The sequence below is a fragment of the Choristoneura fumiferana genome, chromosome 11, assembly GCF_025370935.1.
Source record: "Choristoneura fumiferana chromosome 11, NRCan_CFum_1, whole genome shotgun sequence".
Taxonomy (NCBI): Eukaryota; Metazoa; Arthropoda; class Insecta; order Lepidoptera; family Tortricidae; genus Choristoneura; species Choristoneura fumiferana.
This window is the reverse complement of record NC_133482.1, coordinates 7,816,038-7,838,312: the sequence shown is the minus strand read 5'-3', so window position 1 is coordinate 7,838,312 and position 22,275 is coordinate 7,816,038. Positions and strand designations below refer to the sequence as shown.

Below are 22,275 nucleotides of genomic sequence, written 5' to 3'. Positions count from 1 at the left end.
GTAAGAAACAGGATGATTTCAAAGGTATTTAAGTGTGAGCACGCTTATGACATTGACTGTGAAAGCACATTTGGGCTATTTGTCCACTATGACAGAGACTAGTGCAGTTTGACAGAACGGGATGACGACACTAAATACTGCATTTACTCGTATTAAGGTCGATAAAGTGCAACCCTGAAAGGTGGTGACACTGATCTAAATAGCTACGGCTGTCCATCCACCCGCTCGAATCTTATAGGTCAAACATTTCAACTCATTTAGGTCCCAATTGTCTGCCAAACACCAGCAGATGTTCCTGCGCTCCGACTTCTGGCCGGAGGGTGTGGTGTTCCATCGTTTTAGGGTAGCGACGAAGAGGACATTCAAAAATCCCTAATTAGTTGTACTAATTGTTATTTTTTTGTGTTCTTTGTATAGAGCACATTGGTGTTATAACTGTGATGATGTATTTTTTATTCATAAATAAATGCCTTATTGGTCTCACCTGGAGAAGTCCTTATCAGTCTGCAACGCCTCCTCCCCGTGTCCGAGACGTAACAGATGCCGCTCGTCCACGTCCAGTTCGGCCACTTTCTCGAACAGCTGATTGAGCGCTTGATTGCTGTGGGTGACCACCAGAGTGCGCTGCCACGGGAAGTTGTGGTACAAGTTGGATATTATCTGCACTGCGACGTCCGTTTTACCTGATAGGGGAGAATATGAGATGAAATGGATAGTCAAACACTGCTCACAACTAAGAATTTAATATTGTAATATGGGTACTTTTGGAATCACTAATGTATAACTACGAGTTCTCTGCGGGATAGAATCAGAAATGATTATATCCGCAGTAGAACTAAGGTTACCGACATAACCCGAAGAATTGCGAAACTGAAGTGGCAGTGGGCGGGACACATTGCTCGCAGGACTGATGGCCGATGGGGTCAGAAGGTTCTCGAATGGCGTCCACGGACCGGGAGACGAGCTGTCAGTAGGCCTCCAACAAGAAAGCACAAGATCGGTCTGAGTCAAGAGCCTTGGGGGAGGCCTATGTCCAGCAATGGACGTCTTACGGCTGACTTGATGATTGATGAACTACGAGGTCGTCAGAAGTTTTAAAAGAAGCTGTGCAAGTGTCAAAATATACAAAGACTTTTTTTCGGTTTTTGAGTATTACTTTTTTTTTCTAAGTAGTGACGATATTTTGCGTAATAGCTATGGAACAAAAATTTGGTGGGTCGATTTGGGTTTTATAAAGTCGTTTGATTACTAGGCTAGGCATATTATGTAGCTAGGCTAGTATCTACAATTTGTTTCATCAACGTATTTTAGTTGTAACGAAACCTACGTATTCTTTACCAGCCAGGAAAATATACCTACACTGTTAAAAAAACCGGCCAAGAGCGTGTCGGACACGCCCAAAATAGGGTTCCGTAGCCATTTCGAAAAAATTAGTTACTATTTTTCTAAGGATTTCGTTTCGCTCGATTTTAATGAAAATTAGCATTAGCCAATATTTTAAGCGAAATAAAATTATTTGTATTTGTAAAGTTAAATATTTCGCAAACACATCACTGAATCGATAAATCCCTAATGGTTTTAAAAGACCTATCCAACGATACTCCACACTTTAGGGTTGGATGAGAAAATAAAAATCACCCCCACTTTACGTCTAATGGGAGGTACCCTAAAACAATTTTTTTTTTGTATTTTTTAGTGTACCATTTTGTCGGCATAGTTTACATATATATCCGTGAAAAATTACAGCTTTCTAGCATTGATAGTCCCTGTGCAAGCCGCGGACGGACAGACAGACAGACAGACATGGCGAAACTATAAGGGTTTCCTTTTTGCCATTTTGGTTCCGGTACCCTAAAAAGCTAAACCTGTTTTTGATAACTTGATGTCTGCGTCATGGGAAGTCCAATCTTCAATGAATAAATTGAACTCAATTAGTTTATCAGGAGAATGTACTTATATACCGTCTGCACCATAGCCAGAGCCATATCTTGTTTTGATGTATGACGTTTTTTGCGCTGTTTCATTTAAATGAACTCGTTTCATTGATTTGAAGAGCTGTGCATATGGTATTTCCAGGCACGAATCTACAGAGTGATGACAACAAAGCTTAAAACAAACGAGAGGTGGCAGAAAATTGTACTCAATTTGACTTTTATAGAAACACACCTATTATTCTGTCAAAAAAAAAACTTTTTCCTGACTGTACTTGCATTGTAATGCAAACTATATTTTCGTACCAAACTTCGAATCGATGCCATTAACCGTTGAGGAGTTCCGTCCTGCAGAAACGATCCTGGCTGGACCACGAGAATGTCACTGTCAGATTATTGTATTGTGACAGAATTTACATAACTATACCGAATTTTAGCTTAATCAGATAGCAGGATGAGGTCTAACAAAGGCTTGCAAATTTCCAGGACTTACAAACATACATCTTATCTTATCGTTAGGGGTCCTTGCGGATACACTTCGACCCGTAGGGATCTTTTGTGTAATTACCCCTCCTTCGCACTTACTCTATTGCTTTATCACCTCGTCCATAAATTGGATGATTTGACGTAGCGGTAGTGCCTTAAAGTCTCCTGGTGCGGGGTATCCGTCGCCAAGAGTCTCATTCTTGATCTGGCGAGGGCGTCACATTCACACATAATGTGTTCCATTGTTTCGTCTTCCTCGCCACATATTCTACAGACTTCATTGTCCTGTAGTCCCATCTTTACTAGTATGTGTTTAGTATTGAAGTGACCTGTGAATGCCCCGACGATATGTCGGAGTTGTTTCCTACTGAGTGTCCAGAGTTTTTAGTCCAGCTTGTGCTGACATTTTCGATGAATCGTTTTGAATGCTTTAGACCTTCCAGTGTTTTCCACTCTTGTTGGTGTTTAAGTTTGGTGTGGTCGTTTATGGCATTCTTCATGGTTCCCTGTGAGAGTCCCACATACGGCTCGGGCCCTATGTTTTTGTTCATTGACCCTTCCCTTGCTAGCTCATCTGCTTTTTCATTTCCGATGAAGCCTTTGTGTCCTGGGATCCAAACCAGTCTCACTCTATTGCGTCTGCCAAGCTTGTTTAGTGCTTGTACTCCATTATAGATCAGTCTTGAGTCAACCTTTGGCGATGTGAGCGCCTTTAGGGCTGCTTGACTGTCACTGAGTATATAGATGGTTTTTTCCCTTACCTTCCTATCTATATTCTCCTGTGCACAGGCGATAATTGCATACGTCTCTGCTTGAAAGACAGTTGCATAATTTCCCATGCTTACGCTACTGTTAAAGTCCTTGGCATGAATGCCGGCTCCTGTACCGGATTTCATTTTAGATCCATCCGTGTACCATGAATTTTCACTGCCTTCCGGCAGTGTCAGTCCTTCTGCCAAACAAACATGTACAAACATACATACATACAATACAATTGAAGTTAAATAAAAGATCGTAAAAAATGTTTTAACCATATTAATTACTACCAACTACTTTTAACACTATGCTTACTTGTGGTGCATCACTAGGGATGAAACAATATGAGTGAATATAAGTACTGACACGATACATTCCTTCCGATACCAAATAAAATTTGTCTCGATACTTTGAAGCATGTATCACGTAGATATCGGTCAAAAGTACTCTTATTTATTTTATCGGTTAGTAGGTATTTCTATATCACAAGTATTTAAAAAACCTAAAATTTTTGGGGAGTACTACAAAAACTGACTTTTTTCATAGAAATTCTACAAAAAAAGTCAGTTTTTATAGTTCTACAGTAGAACACAACTTATGTTTATCTAAGTGAAGAATAATAGTGTTCAGGTAACATTTACGTATTTTTTTAAATTCAAATTTGTAAAAAGAAAATTCGGTACGTTTAATATAAGTAGATACTTTTCAATAAATACGGAATAAGTATCGTTACTTTACGACCGATGCTACGAGTAAAAATAACGATACCTCAGTGGTATCGTTTCATCCCTATACATGACTAGCCCATGCGCACTTCACTACGCAGAGGGAATCGGCACAGGCGCAAGCGGGGGTGAGGGCGCACGCGCAGGGTGTGCCAGACAGACGGTAGCGCCCCCCCCCCCCCCAATCGGCGGCACGGCACGGAGCTACGGAGAGTGCCACGGACAGGCGCAGGTGGGCATACGCACTCTATCACTTACCGTTGACTAATTCAATATTGTTTAGCTTCGTGCTCTATCCATCTTATAGCGTTGAAAATCAAGTGTGTATTCATTCATTTAGCTAGTTTGTAGTTTCTTTCTTAAGTGTTATTGGTTAATGTTTTACGCCATACGATAAAATAAATTCATTCATTACCTCTATGTGTTGAACATGAAGTTCTTGTTTCATTCATCAAGATCAGAATCGCACAAACTATTTAAGCGTTACATGCACCAACTTTATGGAAATCTAAATCCGACTTTACGGTATAGTATAGGTACTGTTTTTACAATATATTACAATTATTCTTTATTAAATACTACATAAAAAGCAATTCCCAAGGCAACCTTTTTGGTTAGCTATTGCCAACCTTATCGCTTCACAGCGTTTTTTTTTTCAGGGAATATAAGGATTATTAAGGCGCAGCATCAGTTTGTGTTCAAATTGAGAATGCAACTGTATGTATGTCTTACCTGTTCCCGGAGGCCCCACAACTAGAGTCAATCCAGGTTGCATCCCGGAACGAATGGCCTCGAGCTGCGTCGGCGTAAATAATATGTTGTTCCTAAGAAACAAATTTTGTTAACAAGTTAAAGTTTAAACACATGGTCTTCGACGATCTATCATAGATCATCTTTGTCGGTAATCACCCTGCCACCGCACCCTGATACGGCGTGCGGTGCTACGGTTGTTCATGTTGACTGTAGAATTTTGATTTGTATGCAAAAACCGCATGGTATAACAGACTGACTCCGCATCTCCGAGCGGGTGCGGTGCGCGCTACGACGGTACAATTTGGCTACAAACGTCTCTCCGCACATGTCAGCGGCGTGCGGCGGCAGTGTGATAACCGAGTTGAGAAAAAGGACAAAAAGGACGAGCCCTAACGAAGTCGCATTTAACTGCATAATACATATGTTTTTGTTTTGGTGGAGCACAGTACTGGGCATATGAGAAAAATTCGAATTGTCTTCTAGTCTAGTTGCCTCACAACATCCTACACTGCACTATCGTATCGATGTTTCTCAACTCGTAAGCATAAATACAACTGCCGACGCTCTTCTTTCGGACATCGGTCCCCAGGTATAACACCTGCTCGGAGGGAGATATGTCTCTAATTGTGGCCTTTCCCCACACAACTTAGTTCAAGGCATACAATTACCGAACATGGCTTTTGTCTTGAAGACGACGTATATCTATGTGGATGTCTTAATAAGTTATTTTTGCCAGAGGATGACTAATACTGCGTCGGCTCCTAAAAGTTCACTGACTTGATCTAAAAAAGTATTTTCTGAATCTGGAGTAAAGGATTAAAAGCGGATATGACTATTGATCTATTTACTTGCATTGGATTCTACACACTTCAAATCGGTATATAGGACATCAATGTTTCCAATTATTTTTGCAGTTACATACTCGTAATTCAATTACATACAGTAGTTAGGTATACCTACCTATGTACTTTGTGGTTTAATAATACTTCCAACCGCAACCACAGCACATATCCTTATTTATTTTTCAATTCATATCAGATATTTAGATAAATTTGAAACGATTATTCTGTTGTTATTTGTAAAGTGAGATCCTTTCGCTGAGTTTCGACGTTAAATACAATGAAATATAGTCCTTTTCTTCGGACTCCGGGGAATCCGGGATTGGCTTTGTTTAGCAGCTATTCAAAAAAGAATATTTTCAACAACTTATTAATAATAACAATACCAGGTATTTCAAAAACCAACCATTTTATTAAATTACCTATACTTACTAAACGAAATTATGTAATAAATAAAAAAAAACAATCCTAGCTTCTGATTCCTTGCGCGTGGATCGTATTCTACAATTAGAGCTTGCTTTTTTTGGTTGCTTTTATTTACTTAATTATTAGAGCTTGCTTTGGGATAATTATGCGTACTCTGCTTGTATAACAGAGCTATAAAATGTTTAAATTTTGGCATGCTAGTGTCGATTGTACTAGTAACTTACTTCTTGGGCTCATTGTAGAGGTACGGTCCCCGTTTCGGCTGGACATGCGGCTCCACCACAATGGATTTACGCTCGTCGTCCTCCTCCATTGCGCTTTCGCCGAGCTCCTGCTTCCGAAGAACGTTTTCGAACGTTACCCTGGACAAAATTTAAATACATTGTTGATTTTTTTCGTGGAGGGATAAGCGGTGATCACGTGACATCGAGAAAATTTTAACCATGATCAACGACGCGGAATATCACTTTCAGATTTCTGTGCAACCGTTTGGCTGTAAAAATAGACGACAAACAGATAAGCAAACGGCTAATCTTGTGACCAAAATAGAGCTCCGTTAGGACCCTTCGGATACGGAACCCTAAAAAGAGTCAATGATGTCCACTTACGTGGAGGCAGATTTAGCTTAGGCATAGGGTTAAGAAGACTAAGTTCCTTAAAATACCTATATTAGGTAGTCCGTTAGTAAAAAATATCGGACACGTATTGTTTATCCTACCTTACACTTTTTACTCAGAAGTGACGTCACGGCCTCCCACTCCCGAACTTTGACGCGATTCATCTATTTTGTTTTTTGTTTGATTGACAAAAGAAAAAACTATAGTTGACTATATATATATTTTGTTAATTTAATGACAGTGTTTAGTTTAATTTAAATTTGTTTTATTAAATAAAAAATACGTGTCCCATATTTTCTAATAATCTAACTGACGGACTATAATAGACCTTACCACAGCATTGTCTAACTATATGTTAGCAACATTGTAGACCCTGTGCTGAATACCAACAGATGCCGCTCGTTTTTGCCGTTTACTTACATTAACCAGACTATGTACGAATTCCAACTGTACTGCACGCAGTGAAATATTTACCAAACGAATTGTTTTGCACTTACATCACGTTCGAACTGGATTACGGCGAATGAATACAGAGCGTTGTATTTTGGTTTCGGCTACTTTAAACTCGAGTAACTCGCGTAAATAAGGTTGCATTGTGGGCACCAATAAATGGCAGAATGAAATTTAATATTTCGCAAATAAAGTTTTGTATTACTCATGCTGCCCATGTGATAAATAAAAAACACTGCCATATTGACAATTTAGTTATTTTTTTGAGTGCAGGAACATGCAGCACCTATCACTTATTTACATACATAAATTTACATTTATTTAAAAGGATATATATTTAGATCACTCCGTATTATGTATCTGTTTCAAAATTGTCTGTAACAGAATGCAAGATTAATAATCGAACAACAAATCATTTATTGTTGGTGCGTCATCGGCCAGGCCAGATGCAAATGGCAAAATATACATCTTAAGTTTAACTAAAAATAATATTTACATCAAAAATGCTTTTTACTACCTACCAAACTTAGTAAATTATCGCCAAAATTAATATACTTACAGGGTGATCAATCCAAATGGGTCAGTAGGTATGGAGAAATCATAAGCTACGAGAGAGCGAAATTTGTTCTTAGGAACCGTGGATGATGATGATGATTTCTTAACTTACTAATCAGAACTTACTTGAAAGGTCTGACAAGCTTCCGAGGGTCATCAGTTTTCACTTTTATCTCGTATCCCGGGAAACTGTTCCGCAAATGTTCCATGTCCAGAAACGTGTCGTTGAAATCCAGGGTAGGGATTTCATTGGGCATTCTATGAAAAACAAACATAAACATTTAAAATCAAAATCAAGGCGTTTGTTCTGAAAGTAGGCCGCAAAGGGCTCTTTTAGATGTCAATTTTAGGTTCCGTGGTCAACTAGAAACCTTTATAGTTTCGCCATGTCTGTCCGTCTGTCTGTCTAGACGCGGCTATGCTCAGAGACCGTTAGTGCTAGAAAGCTGTAATTTGGCATGAATATACATATCAGCCACGCCGACAAAGTGGTAAAATAAAAAACAATAAAAACATTTTTTCTAGGGTACTCCCATAGACGGAAAGTGGGGGTGATTTTTTTCTCGACTAACCCTATACTGTGGGGTATCGTTAGGTATTTTAAAACCATTGGGGATGGCCTTAACTATTTTTCGATTCAGTGATCTGTTTACGAAATATTCAACTTTAAAGTGCAAATTTTCATTCATTGCCAGCGTCCTCCTCTAAAATCTAAACTGTTGGGTGAAAAAATTCGAAAAAATTCAGGATGGTAGTAAGTATATCATTTTTACAAGGAACATTATAACGGATAAGATTGCTTGAGAATTAGTAGTAGTTTAAGAGTAAATAGCAGCCTAAGGTATAAAATATACGTAAATAAAATACAGAATATAAACTATTAAAAATATTACTTGATTTTTTTTGTAATGACTACGAATTCCTATCTTGGGCGTGTCCGAGACGCTCTTGTAATAACACCATCGTTTTCGGAAACACCCTAATTGCCGAGAAGAATACGCCGCAAGTAACTTGGCAACAAGCAATCGCCGGTATTTTTTAATAGTTTATATTCCGTATTTTGAATTTGGATTAAAAAAAAACAGAAGTGGGATACTTTTTAGGCTAAATAAAATAAAAATAAAATGGATTTTAATTTTAACGGCATCGGCATTGGTTCCATCATAACCTCAGGATGTTTTGTGTAGAGATGAAACGCGTAACATTCATGTAATGTACATAGCCTCAAGCAGTGCAGTGACAGAGATCCTGTTTTTACATGACCTGTATTATATGTGAGTACGCGTACCTACCTATGTTGCGTCGAACATTATTCTCAGTTCATCGGTATTTTTGTTAGTCAGGTAAGTTTGGTTAGAAAAAGATTGGATTTAATTTTAGATTGACGTCAGCGGAATCGTATAAAAGCGCAAAAACTGAGCATTAATTGGATAGCTTCATAAACAGAGGTACTACATAAAAAGTTAAAGCCACTAATACATGTGACACATGTGAGAATTTAACGATGGAAGAGAATAAAAATGAGTATTGTATGAAAGATATTTCTGTCATAGACTAATTTGGCGGTGATGCAGCAGTAGTTTTATTAGTCGATAGGACCGCATAATTAGAGCAGGCCTTATACTAAAGTGAAAATTTTAAACTTCGTATCTTGCGGTCCCGCTGAAGCTTATATTATTTTTTCTGCTCCTGTACTTTTGTTTGACAATTAAACGTCCACGAGCACGAATACAATGATATACAAAATAAGTCCGGGAAAGAGTCAATGATTCTATGGCTCATAAAAGCACATTTATGGGTCATCAGGTCATCCCAGCCTACATACGTCCCACTGCTGGGCACAGGCCTCCTCTCAGAACAAGAGGGCTTGGCCATAGTTCCCACGCGGGCCCAGTGCGGATTGGGAACTTCACACACACCATTGAATTGCTTCGCAGATTTGTGCAGGTTTCCTCACGATGTTTTCCTTCACCGCAAAGCTCGTGGTAAATTTCAAATGTAATTCCGCACATGAATTTCGATAAACTCAGAGGTGCGAGCCGGGGTTTGAACCCACGACCCTCTGCTTGAGAGGCGATAGGTCAAACCACTAGGCCACCACGGCTTTTTTATGGATGCTTTTAAATTGCTTTGATATTCATAATAATACAGCTAATCAATAATCGTTCATAAATAAAATTTAGTAGGTATCCATATTTTGTAAACAAAGAATATTATATTTTACTAGGTACCTATGTTTTCATTCATTTCAAGTGTTGTTTGTCATAAAAGTATTAAAAGTGATCGTACCACTGGCAAATAAGTATGTCAAATTTCATTCCCGGAATCGGCGAGAAACGTAATTCGCTTCATTCATATTTTATATCGTGTTGAATGTGTTAGCAGTGTCACGTAGATAAGTTATATAAAGTCTTTAGCCTGATGATGATGACTTAAAAGTAGTCTTAGAAAAAGTATTGTATACAACGTTGCATAACTTGGTTTTAAAACGCTCGTGACGTCATTCATAGCGATATGAGCCGCAGGCGAATATATATATAATACCCACGCCAACTCGCGGTTTAAGACCTCACTTATACAACAATTGCATAAAATACTATAATACGAGAATGAGATTTTCGAATACTCCGGCTACTCCCTCTGGAGTTTTCTTTCAGTCACAGAGTACATATATTTCAGTGAACTCTACTTATACTTACCAAAGGTGTGCAGTGGGTCAATGCCAGGGTAGGCCACCATACATAGGGTAGGGTACCATATATAGGGTGACTAGCGATGTCTACCCTCAATGCACGCCATAGACTTAAACCATATTATATAGCTCCATCCACGTCGACTAATTTCGACGTTTCAATATTTACGTACCTTACCTACACTAAAACTAGTTTGCGAATGCAGTTCGGAACACAAGACAAAACATCGGTTTTCTTTTTCTTTCTCATTTGAATCTTCAGGAAAAACAGACGAGTCCGGAGCAACATTAAGGCTGCGGCTCCACTGCGGCGGAGACGACCGGAGCGGAGAGGAGACGTGTAACGATAACGATCGACCAATCCCTACACGTCTGATGATAATGAGGCGGAGACGAGAACTGGATTCAACTAATATGATTGGTCGATCTCTACACGTCTCCTCTCCGCTCCGCTCGTCTCCGCCTCAGTGGAGACACAGCCTAACATTCTGGTTGTACTGTAGGTGAACAGTATGTTCTAAAAATAGGTTAAAATAGGAGGAGATACAGAAAAATCTTGGTCTGATTAAGATTAAAAAAGTTATCATACCTGGTGTAATGTGCTTGGCCAGGATCTCCGTAACCCAGCACGATATCGTGGAGCCATTCCGGGACAACACATTCAGTATTCATTAGTTCCCGGATAGTTTCCAAAACAGCTTTGAAATTGTTTTCTTTTGGCTTTCGCCGCATAACAATGTTGAAAGTCTCGTAGACATCCTAAATGTGAAATGAAATGAAATATATTTATTTGCGTAACATTATGTTATGATAGGCGATAATCAGTTTAAATTTCAATTAAGTTTCAATAAAGTCAATTACCTTATAATAGTAGGCATGCAAAAATGTTCTTAGTGTAAATAAAGCTACAAGTTGAATAAAGTTCACATTTTGATGTCATTAACAATTAAAGTGTAACAACTAAATAAATATATGTATTGAAATATTTATTGTTTTTTTATAATTTAAGTTCGCTAATGCTATAAAAATTGTTTGAGTGTAAGAATTTTAAGATATCCACTTTTAAGTTTTTTTCGCAGCAACTCTAGTAAATTAGATGGAAGTTTACTCGTATTATAAATATTTACTGTTTTTTGTGAACAGAAATAAAAGTAATTTATTGAATCAGGCGTTACTTTGCGGAGTCCATATCAATGAACTAAAAGAATTTCCTTGCTCACCCAGTTTGCTTTCAGAAATAAAAGTTTTAATCCTTACAAATAAACAGCAAATGCTTAAGTCGGATCTCTCTGTCTAATTAACAATTTAAAACTTCCATATCCTGGTATTTTTCATTTTTTTTCATACCGCATTAAGATTTTTCATTTGTCATACCACAAGTTAATGACGGCGCCAAGAACAGTGCTCCCTACTCCTATTCCCCCGCAAATATTGGTGAGCTGCGTTAAGAACAAATTTACTCGTACATTCTCTCTTCTGCCCACTTCGTAACTATCATTCCTGGTCCACCACACCTCATACCGCTTACCTCTTTCCCTTTGCTGGCGCGATCGAGGTCCAGCCTGTACTGGTTGGGATCTAAGAGCAGGCGGAAGGTTCTGGAGTCACCGTCAAGCTGCGGTCGTGGTTCTGGGCCTTCCTCTATGACCCTTCCAGCTGCATCCAACATGCCTTCGACCTCACATCCACGCACGTACACAATGCCTGCTTGTTCCACCATGCTCTTTCTGTAGTCATATTTGGTACCTGTTGGAAAGACGATGCTTTTAATGTTGTCCTTATGCCTGATTGCGTTACTACTCCTTAATTGACAAGATTTAATTTATTTAACACCTGTAAATTACTACAGGAATCGAAAGAGTTTTGCCTCCTGAACATGGGAAAATATTTATTCTAATCTATTTCTGCATGTTTAACAAAATACAAAAAATTGAAAACATATATCTGAATTTGCCAACACTACCACAGAATAGATAATTATGTTTCCTTTGCCTTTTTCACCAGAAAAAGGAGCTGTCATAATTTTGACGTGACCTTTTTTTTGATAGAGACTAGACAAAAGTAATGGATCTATTGTGTGGTAGTTTTGGAGTTATGCCCTTTTAGAATAAGCACATTTAAAAAAAAATAATAAATTAATTAATAAATCCAAACAGAATACAGAGAACGAATCAAATTATAGTCTTAGAAATATAAAATCTTGTCAATTCATAAGCCACGACCACCTTAGTAAGCCGTGGCAGTGTATGTGAAGACGGTGCTTCGTCTAACGAATGCTGAACCCTGAGGGGAATTTCTCGCCGCGGCCGAGTCTTTTGATAATCTTTTGGCGCGCTCAATGAACAAAGCTTTAGTTTGAGTTGTGTGTGCATTCAGAGGGGACGGGCTTATACCGGGTTGATGTTCCGGATCAAGGCATATCGAAACATCTCACCACCGAGTGAACAACCTTAGTCTGCCACAACTCGAGGCTGCTTAAGTGGAAAAGAAGTTATTCTGACTGAAACTATTTCTGACTCTATTTTATTCCGAAGTGCTTATTTTTTTGTTGTATTTGAAAAGTGTCCTTAATCCCTACGGAAATAGGTGCCGTTACCTTACTAGAGACTAGACACGCCTTTTAAGTTTCTGTTAATTTAACCATGTTTGACTGTGTATAAGACGGAAATTTGCCTTTGCTGGACTCAAATAACGGGTTTAAGTATCTTGAACTTAAAGCAACAAGCGTGACATTAAAGCAGTTTTTTTAGGGCAAAACGCCATGAGCTTTAAAATAAAATAACAATGTGGTCTTCCAAATTTCAAAACCGACGTTAAATGTGATGCCGTCTCCGTCTATTCGAACAAAACAAATAGAGACTGCATCACACCTAACCGCCAGTTAACACTAATCAATGGATAGTGAAACAGCCCCTAAGTCCACCTCTTTAGACTCAGCCATTATCAGTCCTTGGGGTTTAAACATATAACCTGATGATGGAGTCGAAAGCTAGACACTGGAACTCCAAGACAAAACTATGTAATCCAGCTATGTTTGGGTTTGTTAGAGTCATTTTTTTAGGGTGTATTTTGACCAAGAATGGTATTCTTGGTCTGAAAATAGAACAGTCAGGCAGGTTTAACATTCGGTTTACCATAAAAGAGTGTTTTTGAATCTTTAAATGATTACTACAATACAATGTAAGCTTGCGCAATATATCTCCCGAACTCCGTGTATACCTAAGTATTAGCATTACACTGTGTAACAATGATAACAGAAGACTAGCCTAATAGGACAATAAGGCCTTAAGCGTCCAGCTTGGCCTGATAAGATCATTCCAAGAACATGAAAGCATAAACATACAATGTTCAACCTGAACAAAGTTTGACAGGCAAGATAACGAATTTATAAAGTTAAAGCCCCCCTTTGCTGGTTGTATAAAAATATTATATGCATAAGAGAATGGGTACTTTATAACTGAGAATATATTCACGAGCGTGTTTAGCACGTTGTTACATAGTAACGTATTATTAAGATAATAACTGGATTCGACACGGTTTAAATAGGTTTCTAAGTACGAAGTACAGGTTATCATTATAGATTTAACACGGAACAAGTGACTCACAATCTATTGTTCTGTGTCAGTCAGTAGGATATGCAAATATAATTAATAAAATGCCCTTACCTATGCCCTGCGTGGGCCGCACAGTGACTAAGAAGCACACGTCATGTTTCCTGAGGCTTTCCCATTCGTGTTTGATCTCATTGCGCACGCTCAGAGCCACGGTGACGTCAGCACGGACCCTGGATGGCGCTTTGTCGCCGATGTTTGGTTTGGCGACTTCGACGACAGCGAATGATTGAATGGGATGAGCCATGCGAGCCCAGCCACCGAAGTATACACTGCCATCTTCTGCCCGCCTAGTAGAGAATGTATAATTGTTAGTAACAGTCGCCACAATCATAGTACAAGAGGACAAGTATGTAAACTCCGACCGTTTAGGAGACTTAACTGCCTACTCCGGCGCGGACGCTTAGGGTTGTCGATGTCTATTTTAGATTAATTACAATAATTACCTACCGGAAAATAATTTTAGTACGAAAGTTAACTTAAATTGTCTTATATCTGTGTCTACATGGAAAAACAAGATTCTATGTCGCTATATTAATACTATTATTATACAAAATTTAAGTGGTGATGGCGACTGTGTACATACTACTCATGTTTACCTACACATAATAATATAACTATATTGTTTATAGGTAGGTAGGTATCTATTATTTTTTCATGTGTCCCTGCACGAAACTATTACACTACACTTATATACTACTAATGTACAACTAAACTTAATACAAAAAAATACGTAAGTATCAGTACGCGAACGTAAAAGGTAATCATCTAGCGAAGCGAGCGCAAGACGAGCGAGCTAAAATCAAAACGTACGGCACCGACGGCAGCGCAGCCTTGACTAAAAAAAACTGAATCCTCCTTAAATTATCGGTGTGTGCGTGCGGCGGGTGCGAGCGTACCGGCGCCAACCGGCGCGCACTTATTAGTCTAAGAGGTGGCAGGAATTTTTAAAACGATCACGGAAACGGTTAGACTCATTTTTATGTGTTGTAGAGTGGTCTGCTGATGTGAATAATTTTGGTCTGCCTGCTCTCAGTGGGTGCAACTTTGAGATATAGCGCATAAAATAGGCTTTATTGTTGCGAAAAAAAAACGATAACAGAAATGGTTAGTTTTAGTACATATTCAAAGTATGGCGTCTCCGCATGTGAAACGAATTGGTCTGCCTGCTCTCAGTGGTTGCATTTCGGAGCTATGACGCGCGCAAGTCGCTTTATTGTTGTGAAAAAAAAAACGATAAGAGTAATGGTCAGTTTTGGAACCGATTCCAAGTATGACATCACCGCGCTGAAACAAGTTGGTCTGCCGGCTCTAAGTGGTTGTATTTCAGAGCTATGATGCTCGCAAGATGCTTAATTGTAAAGAAAATTCAAGGTAATGGTAATCAATAAAATAAATCTCAGAGACCGTTAGTACTAGAAAGCTGTAATTTGGTATAAATATACTTATCTATCACGCCAACAAAGTGGTAAAATAAAAAAAAAAAAAATAAATTTTTTAGGGTACCTCCCATAGACATAAAATGAGGGTGATTTTTTTTTCTCAACTAACCCTGTATTGTGGGGTATCGTTGGATAGGTCTTTAAAACCAATTAGGGGTTGCTAAGACGATTTTTAGATTCAGTGATCTGTTTGTGAAATATTCAACTTTAAAGTGAAAACTTTCATCAAATCGAGCGTCACCCCCTCTAAAATCTAAACCGTTGGGTGGAAAATTTGGAAAAATTAAGGATGGTAGTAAGTATATGAAATTTACAAGAAATATTATAACGACTAAGATTGTTTGAGAATTTGTAGTAGTTCAATAGTTACTAGCAGCTTAGGTATAAAACATACCTGAACTTGGAAGATCCGTACCGTACACAATACGAAATCCTTAGAAAAATATTAAGTACTTGATTTTTTCGTAATGGCTACGGAACCCTTTCTTGGGCATGTCCGATACGCTCTTGGCCGGTTTTTATTAATTCAACTTACTTATATAATATAATGTAATCAGCTTTGGTAACAAAGATGGGGATTTCGTAATCGATTCCTGATTTCAAGATTACTTGATTTTTCTTTGTAATCCTCTACTGGGTATCAAGTGAAACGGTGAATTACCATTACATATTAAAGAGTCCGTATTCATTTATACAAATATTAGAAGCAACAAAGTCCCAGGGCGAATGACTGAAGTAGAAAGGTTTTGGTTTGATGCAACCGGGCTTTGTCTGAGGCCAACACGTGGGCGGCTCTGGGGGTGTTGTATGACACCGTGGTCGCTTCGTTCTGCACTGGGGGGACTGAGAGGGTTCGGCAGCACCCGGAGCATCAGAGCAGCCCTATTAAGGGTGGTACTGCTCTCTTTGCTTAGCCTTGGAAGGGGCTAGAAAAGGTGCCCTGAAAAAAGTTCACGCCAAACACACGGAAGGTGTAGTGTAACCGCGACTGCCTTCGCATCTTAAAACACGTGATCGAAATAAAATAAATAATAATAATACTATAAATCAATCGGAAATGAGATTTGGTGCATGGAACGTGGGAACTCTTCTTGATCGTAATGACAACGCCTGCCCAGAGCAAAAGACCGCCATTGTAGTTCGGGAACTCTCTCGCTATAATACCGATGTAGCTGCTCTCAGCGAAACACACCTTGCTGATGAGGGTGAGCTGGTGGAGCAAGGTGGCGGGTACACATTCTTCTGGAAAGGACTCGCCTCGTCCGAGCCGCGAAGGTCAGGCGTAGGATTTGCGGTTCAAGAATCAACTCATTAAGAAGTTACAAGAGAATCCGGTGCACATCTCGGACCGCGTGATCACTTTGCGCCTCCACCTGGATAACAACAACTACCTTAATGTTATCATCTTGTATGTTGGATAAGCTCCGTAGAGTCACTGTATGGAGAGTGTACGACCCAGGGAGCAGATCCTTCAGTTGGGTGATTTCAATGCCAGAGTCAGACAGGACTTTATTGCATGGCCTAATGTTCTAGGTAACACGGAGTAGGCAGAATGAACGATAACTGACAGCTGCTACTAAATTTCTGTGCACAATTTCATCTTGCAGTTACAAACGCAATGTTCAGACTTCCCGCTAAGCATTAAAACACGTGGATGCATCCAAGGTCCAAACACGCATCTGATAGATTATGCCATCGTACGCCAAAGAGATGTTTCCCAAGTCCTAATCACCCGTTTCATGCGTGGTGCACACTTCTGGACCGATCATAGGCTTGTTGTCACGAAACTTCGTCTCCGCCTCCATCCTCCTTGCCTTGTACATCTGGTAGAACTAAGCCGACGTCTCTAACCGTTGATAGGTTTAGGATCTCGGGATCAAGGAAAATATACTATGACTCTTGATTGCTGCGTTGCTTCTTTCTAATAAGATCATGGCGATCTTGATGCTGATTGAGGTCTGAAAGTCCAAACCAAAACACGAGGATTGGTTTGATGAGAATGATGGAGTCCTTAGAAAGGCGATTGATAACCGACGTCCTCTACGGCAGCACAGGGGTACCAATCCATACAGTATGGTGAAGATCAAAAGTAGTGACCTGGAGCTACGCAGACTAGCTCGGAAACAAAAGACAAGTGATGGCAAGACAAAGCTCGCTATTTGCAGTGGCTTGCAAATACTAATCAGCTAGGGAAGTTCTATGCTGAAATTAAGCCGTTAGTGGCGAAGGCCTTCTTAAAGGTAAGGATAAGAAGTGCTGATGCGATGGGCAGAACATTTCAACTCTCTGCTCAATTTCCCAACTGTCTATTAACATAAAGCTGGACTAGCCGCTGAGACAAAGCAAGGTTGTTCTTGCTTAAGCAACAACAAAATAAGCGAGCGGTCGGCATTGATTTTATACCGGGTGAACTGCTCAAATACGGCGTTGAGGAATTGCATACGGCCGTATGGGAGCTCTTTCAGCTGATGTGGAGAGAAGAGAGTCCCATCAGCCTTGAAAGTCTTATATAAGAACAAAGGATTACTTCTCTGATGTTAGTCCCTGGGAAAATATTTGCCCGAGTCCTAATGAACCGCCTTAAGGAACTTTCTGAAAAGATATTGCCTGAGACTCAGTTTGGCATTCGACCTAATTCGCGTAACGTGTCCGCACCACCGAAGTTGTCGCCGCATGAGGTAGGACTCAATGCCACCTACATTGGCCCTGCGCAGCACTTCCGTATTCCGCACACGAATCAGACCATTTGATCCTACAAAGTTTTCGGAGGCATCTTAGGTGGAAACGGTCTAGCATGCGGATGTGCCTGCGATACACCATCCACGCTTCAGCAGAGTACAATAAGTTAGAAACGACCATGGACATGTACACAGAGATCTTTGTGACTAGTTTAAGATCATGCGTATAGAAGAGCTTGAAATCCAACTTATAGAATGCTGCAGCTGCAGCTCCGATTTGGCTGTTAATCTGGGCGCTATTTTCTCACTGCGGCAATTACAGGAAAATAACAGAGAGCAAAGCCGCCGCATGTGCATCTGCTTCGTCGATCTCGAGAAAACCTTTGATAGTGTCCCTCGAGAAGCTAAGATAGGATGCACAGAAAACTTTGTGAGACTTCTCCGACTCCTGCATGACGACATGCAGTGCTGCGGCGCTCTCGACAGTGAATAATCAAACTTCTTACCCGTTACCTGTGGGGTGAAGCAAGGTTGTGTGCTAGCGCGTGTGTGTGTGACCTTGACGCCGAGATTAACAGCCGAATCGGAGCTGCAGCTGCAGCATTCGGTAAGTTGGATTTCAAGGTTTTCTGTTCGCATGACCTTAAACTAGTCACAAAGATCTCTGTGTACACAGGCACATCCGCATGCTAGACCGTCTCCACCTAAGATGCCTCCGAAAAGTTTGAAGGATCAAATGGTCTGATCATGTGCGGAATACCGAAGTGCTGCGCAGAGCCAATGTAGGTAGGTGCATTGAGTCCTACCTCATGCGGCGACCACTTCGGTGGTGCGGACACGTTACGCGAATGTCAGAGCAGCGGGTGACGAAGCGCGTCTTCTGGTCAGAACTTGAGGATGGCAAGCGTAAGCATGGCGGACAAGTTTTGAGGTATAAGGACGTGTTAAAGAAGACCATGAAAAGTTGCACCATAGTGCCGTCTCAGTGGGAGAACGAGGCCGCTAACCGACAGGAGTGGAGAGCTAAGGTAAAGGCTAAACCTCCACGACTTTGAACTGAGACGGCGCTGTGACTTATAACCAAGCGCGATAATCTGAGAGCCCGACTATCTGCGGCAATCAGTTATAATTAGTGTAATCAGCTTTGGTAACATAGATGGGGATTTCGTAATAGATTCCTGATTTCACGACGCTTCAACTCCGACGGTGTCGTTCATGCGCTTGCAAGTGGCACTTAGCCAAACTTCTTAGAGAAGACTTCTTAAGAGCGTATCGGACACGTCCCAGAAAGGGTTCCGTAGCCATTAGGAAAAAATCAAGTACTTAATATTTTTCTAAGGATTTCGTATTGTGTACGGAATCTTCCAAGTTCAGGTATGTTTATACCTTAGGCTGCTAGTAACTCTTGAACTAATACAAATTCTCAAACAATCTTAGTCGTTATAATATTTCTTGTGAATTTCATATACTTACTACCATCCTTAATTTTTCCAAATTTTTCCACCCAACGGTTTAGATTTTAGAGGGGGTGACGCTCGATTGATGAAAGTTTTAACTTTAAAGTTGAATATTTCACAAACAGATCACTGAATCTAAAAATCGTCTTAGCAACCCCCATTGGTTTTAAAAAACCTATCTAACGATACCCCACAATACAGGGTTAGTTGAGAACAAAAAATCACCCTCATTTTATGTCTATGGGAAGTACCCTAAAAAAATGTTTTTTATTATTTTTTATTTTACCACTTTGTTGGCGTGATAGATAAGTATATTTATACCAAATTACAGCTTTCTAGTACTAACGGTCTCTGAGATTTATTTTATTGATTACCATTACCTTGAATTTTCTTTACAATTAAGCATCTTGCGAGCATCATAGCTCTGAAATACAACCACTTAGAGCCGGCAGACCAACTTGTTTCAGCGGCGGTGATGTCATACTTGGAATCGGTTCCAAAACTGACCATTTCCCTTATCGTTTTTTTTTCACAACAATAAAGCGACTTGCGCGCGTCATAGCTCCGAAATGCAACCACTGAGAGCAGGCAGACCAATTCGTTTCACATGCGGAGACGCCATACTTTGAATATGTACTAAAACTAACCATTTCTGTTATCGTTTTTTTTTCGCAACAATAAAGCCTCTTTTATGCGCTATATCTCAAAGTTGCACCCACTGAGAGCAGGCAGACCAAAATTATTCACATCAGCAGACCACTCTACAACACATAAAAATGAGTCTAACCGTTTCCGTGATCGTTTTAAAAATTCCTGCCACCTCTCAGTCTATATTAAAGCCGCGCGATGTACTTTAGTTTGTAGTGAACTTACTTCTCCTCTTTTATTATGCCACAATTCAGCATAGGTGTTGGATTTTGCGTTCGTATTTAATCAGCTTAAATTAAAGCAGTTTTTGGATATTATGACTGAAATTGTCATGATAAGATAACTTTGTTGCGGTTAGTTAATAGTTTTGTTTTCACATTTCAATGCCAAATACATTCACAATATCTGTAGCAAAAGCGGACTAATGTGTGGTCAGTTAAATCATCACTTCATCATCACTAGGTATTGGTTGCGGTCGTAGGTAGAGGTACATACAATACGATTACTTGGAGTTAACACTTGACAGATGGGCGTGCCTTCAGTCAATTTTCAACTTTGACATCATACAAATAAAGCGATTTTTAGTATACGCCCACGTTAACAGATTATGTAAAAGTTAATTTATTTGTATGACCTCAAAGTTGAAAATTGACTGAAGGCACGCCCATCTGTCAAGTGTTAACTCCAAGTAATTGTACTGTACCTAGTTAACTATTATGTCACTATGTTTAGTTACGTCAGTGCAAGTTGTGATGAATTTATTAGTTTTATTTCATTATTTAAATTAGAATGAAAAACTTCAAGAAATTCCTTAGTTTCATTAAATGTCTGTTTCATTAAAATCACATTTTTGTGATTATTATTATTTTAACTTCTCGATCTTTTTAAAATACCCTTGGAAAAATATTAATATAATACAATAATACCATACGATATATACCTAATAGAAATATTTTTCGCATAGAAATATATGAAAATCAAAGGTAATCGCGGTCAATGTCCGGTAGAAAGTACAAATCATTTCAACTGTTAAGACCACGTTAACAGAACGATACTAAAGAAACATTGGTTAAATAAGAAAAACAATCTAATAAATAGGTAGCAGGTACGTAATGAACGACTCATTCTCGATAACTGAACAAATCGTAAAATCGTTTACGATTCGTGGAACGGTAACGCTAAAGGTTATTAAATGATATCAGCGATAATACTGTATCTGTGAGGTAAGCGTAAGGGTCAGTTCACCTATACATACACACCAAGAAGTAACCAAAATAATGTCTCTTTATTAGAGGACTAGCTTATGCTCTTTACTTCACCACGCGGACGAATAAAAAAAAACTTGTCTCTATCAAGTTAGTATGCACATTTTAAGTTCTAGCTTCAGTGGTTCAAGCGTAGTCCATCACAGTACCGTTGTATAGATAGAGATCTTCTACAATTATTTATTCAAGATATATAGGTTTTTACATACCATGGAGCCAATCGGTAGACTGAATCTTCTATATCTTGACGTATTTCATCTAAAACAAAAAATATGATGTACAGCTTATATTACAATACAGTACAATACAATAACTCTTTATTGCACACCAACACAGTAAGCAGTACAGAAAACACAAGTATATACATAGAGATTTTCTAAGGTAAGCAATAGGCGGCCTTATCGCTTCAGAGCGATCTCTTCTAGGCAACCATTACAATGGACAGCAAGAATACATTTTAGCAGGTGGTGCAATTTACAGTAGATTAGAGCAGTATCAAGAATACATAAAACTAACACATACAATACACATACACAACAAATCTAAACAGATAAATACCATAACAACATATAAATAAGCTAACTATAACATTCATACGCAAGATGACAGATAGTGCTCTCTAAGCATAAATAAATAAATATCACGGGACAATTCACACCAATTGACCTAGTCCCAAAGTAAGCTTAGCAAAGCTTGTGTTATGGGTACTAAGCAACGGATAAATATAATTATATAGATAGATACATACTTAAATACATATTTAACACCCAAGACCCGAGAACAAACATACGTATTTTCATATAAATATCTGCCCCGACACGGGAATCGAACCCGGGACCTCAAGCTTCGTAGTCAGGTTCTCTAACCACTAGGCCATCTGGTCGTCAAAAGCAAAGACTTTGCGCGCCTCAAGTCTATCGGTAGGGAGTTCCACAACCGAGTGG

The 22,275-nt window shown here is 39.3% G+C and overlaps 1 protein-coding gene across 1 annotated transcript in view; it reads right to left on the bottom strand.

The window, feature by feature from the left end:
* Window positions 1-480: 480 nt before the first annotated feature.
* The window catches only part of LOC141432658 (RNA helicase aquarius-like), a 25,589-nt gene continuing 3,794 nt past the window's right edge, over window positions 481-22,275 (bottom strand). Inside the window, exons 4-11 of the mRNA XM_074094358.1 lie at window positions 21,541-21,589; window positions 13,896-14,131; window positions 11,759-11,976; window positions 10,820-10,989; window positions 7,665-7,796; window positions 6,141-6,278; window positions 4,631-4,722; window positions 481-683 (exon numbers count right to left, since the gene is read on the bottom strand). Coding sequence (XP_073950459.1) covers window positions 481-683; window positions 4,631-4,722; window positions 6,141-6,278; window positions 7,665-7,796; window positions 10,820-10,989; window positions 11,759-11,976; window positions 13,896-14,131; window positions 21,541-21,589 — 1,238 coding nt within the window. The remainder of the gene's footprint in view (window positions 684-4,630; window positions 4,723-6,140; window positions 6,279-7,664; window positions 7,797-10,819; window positions 10,990-11,758; window positions 11,977-13,895; window positions 14,132-21,540; window positions 21,590-22,275) is intronic.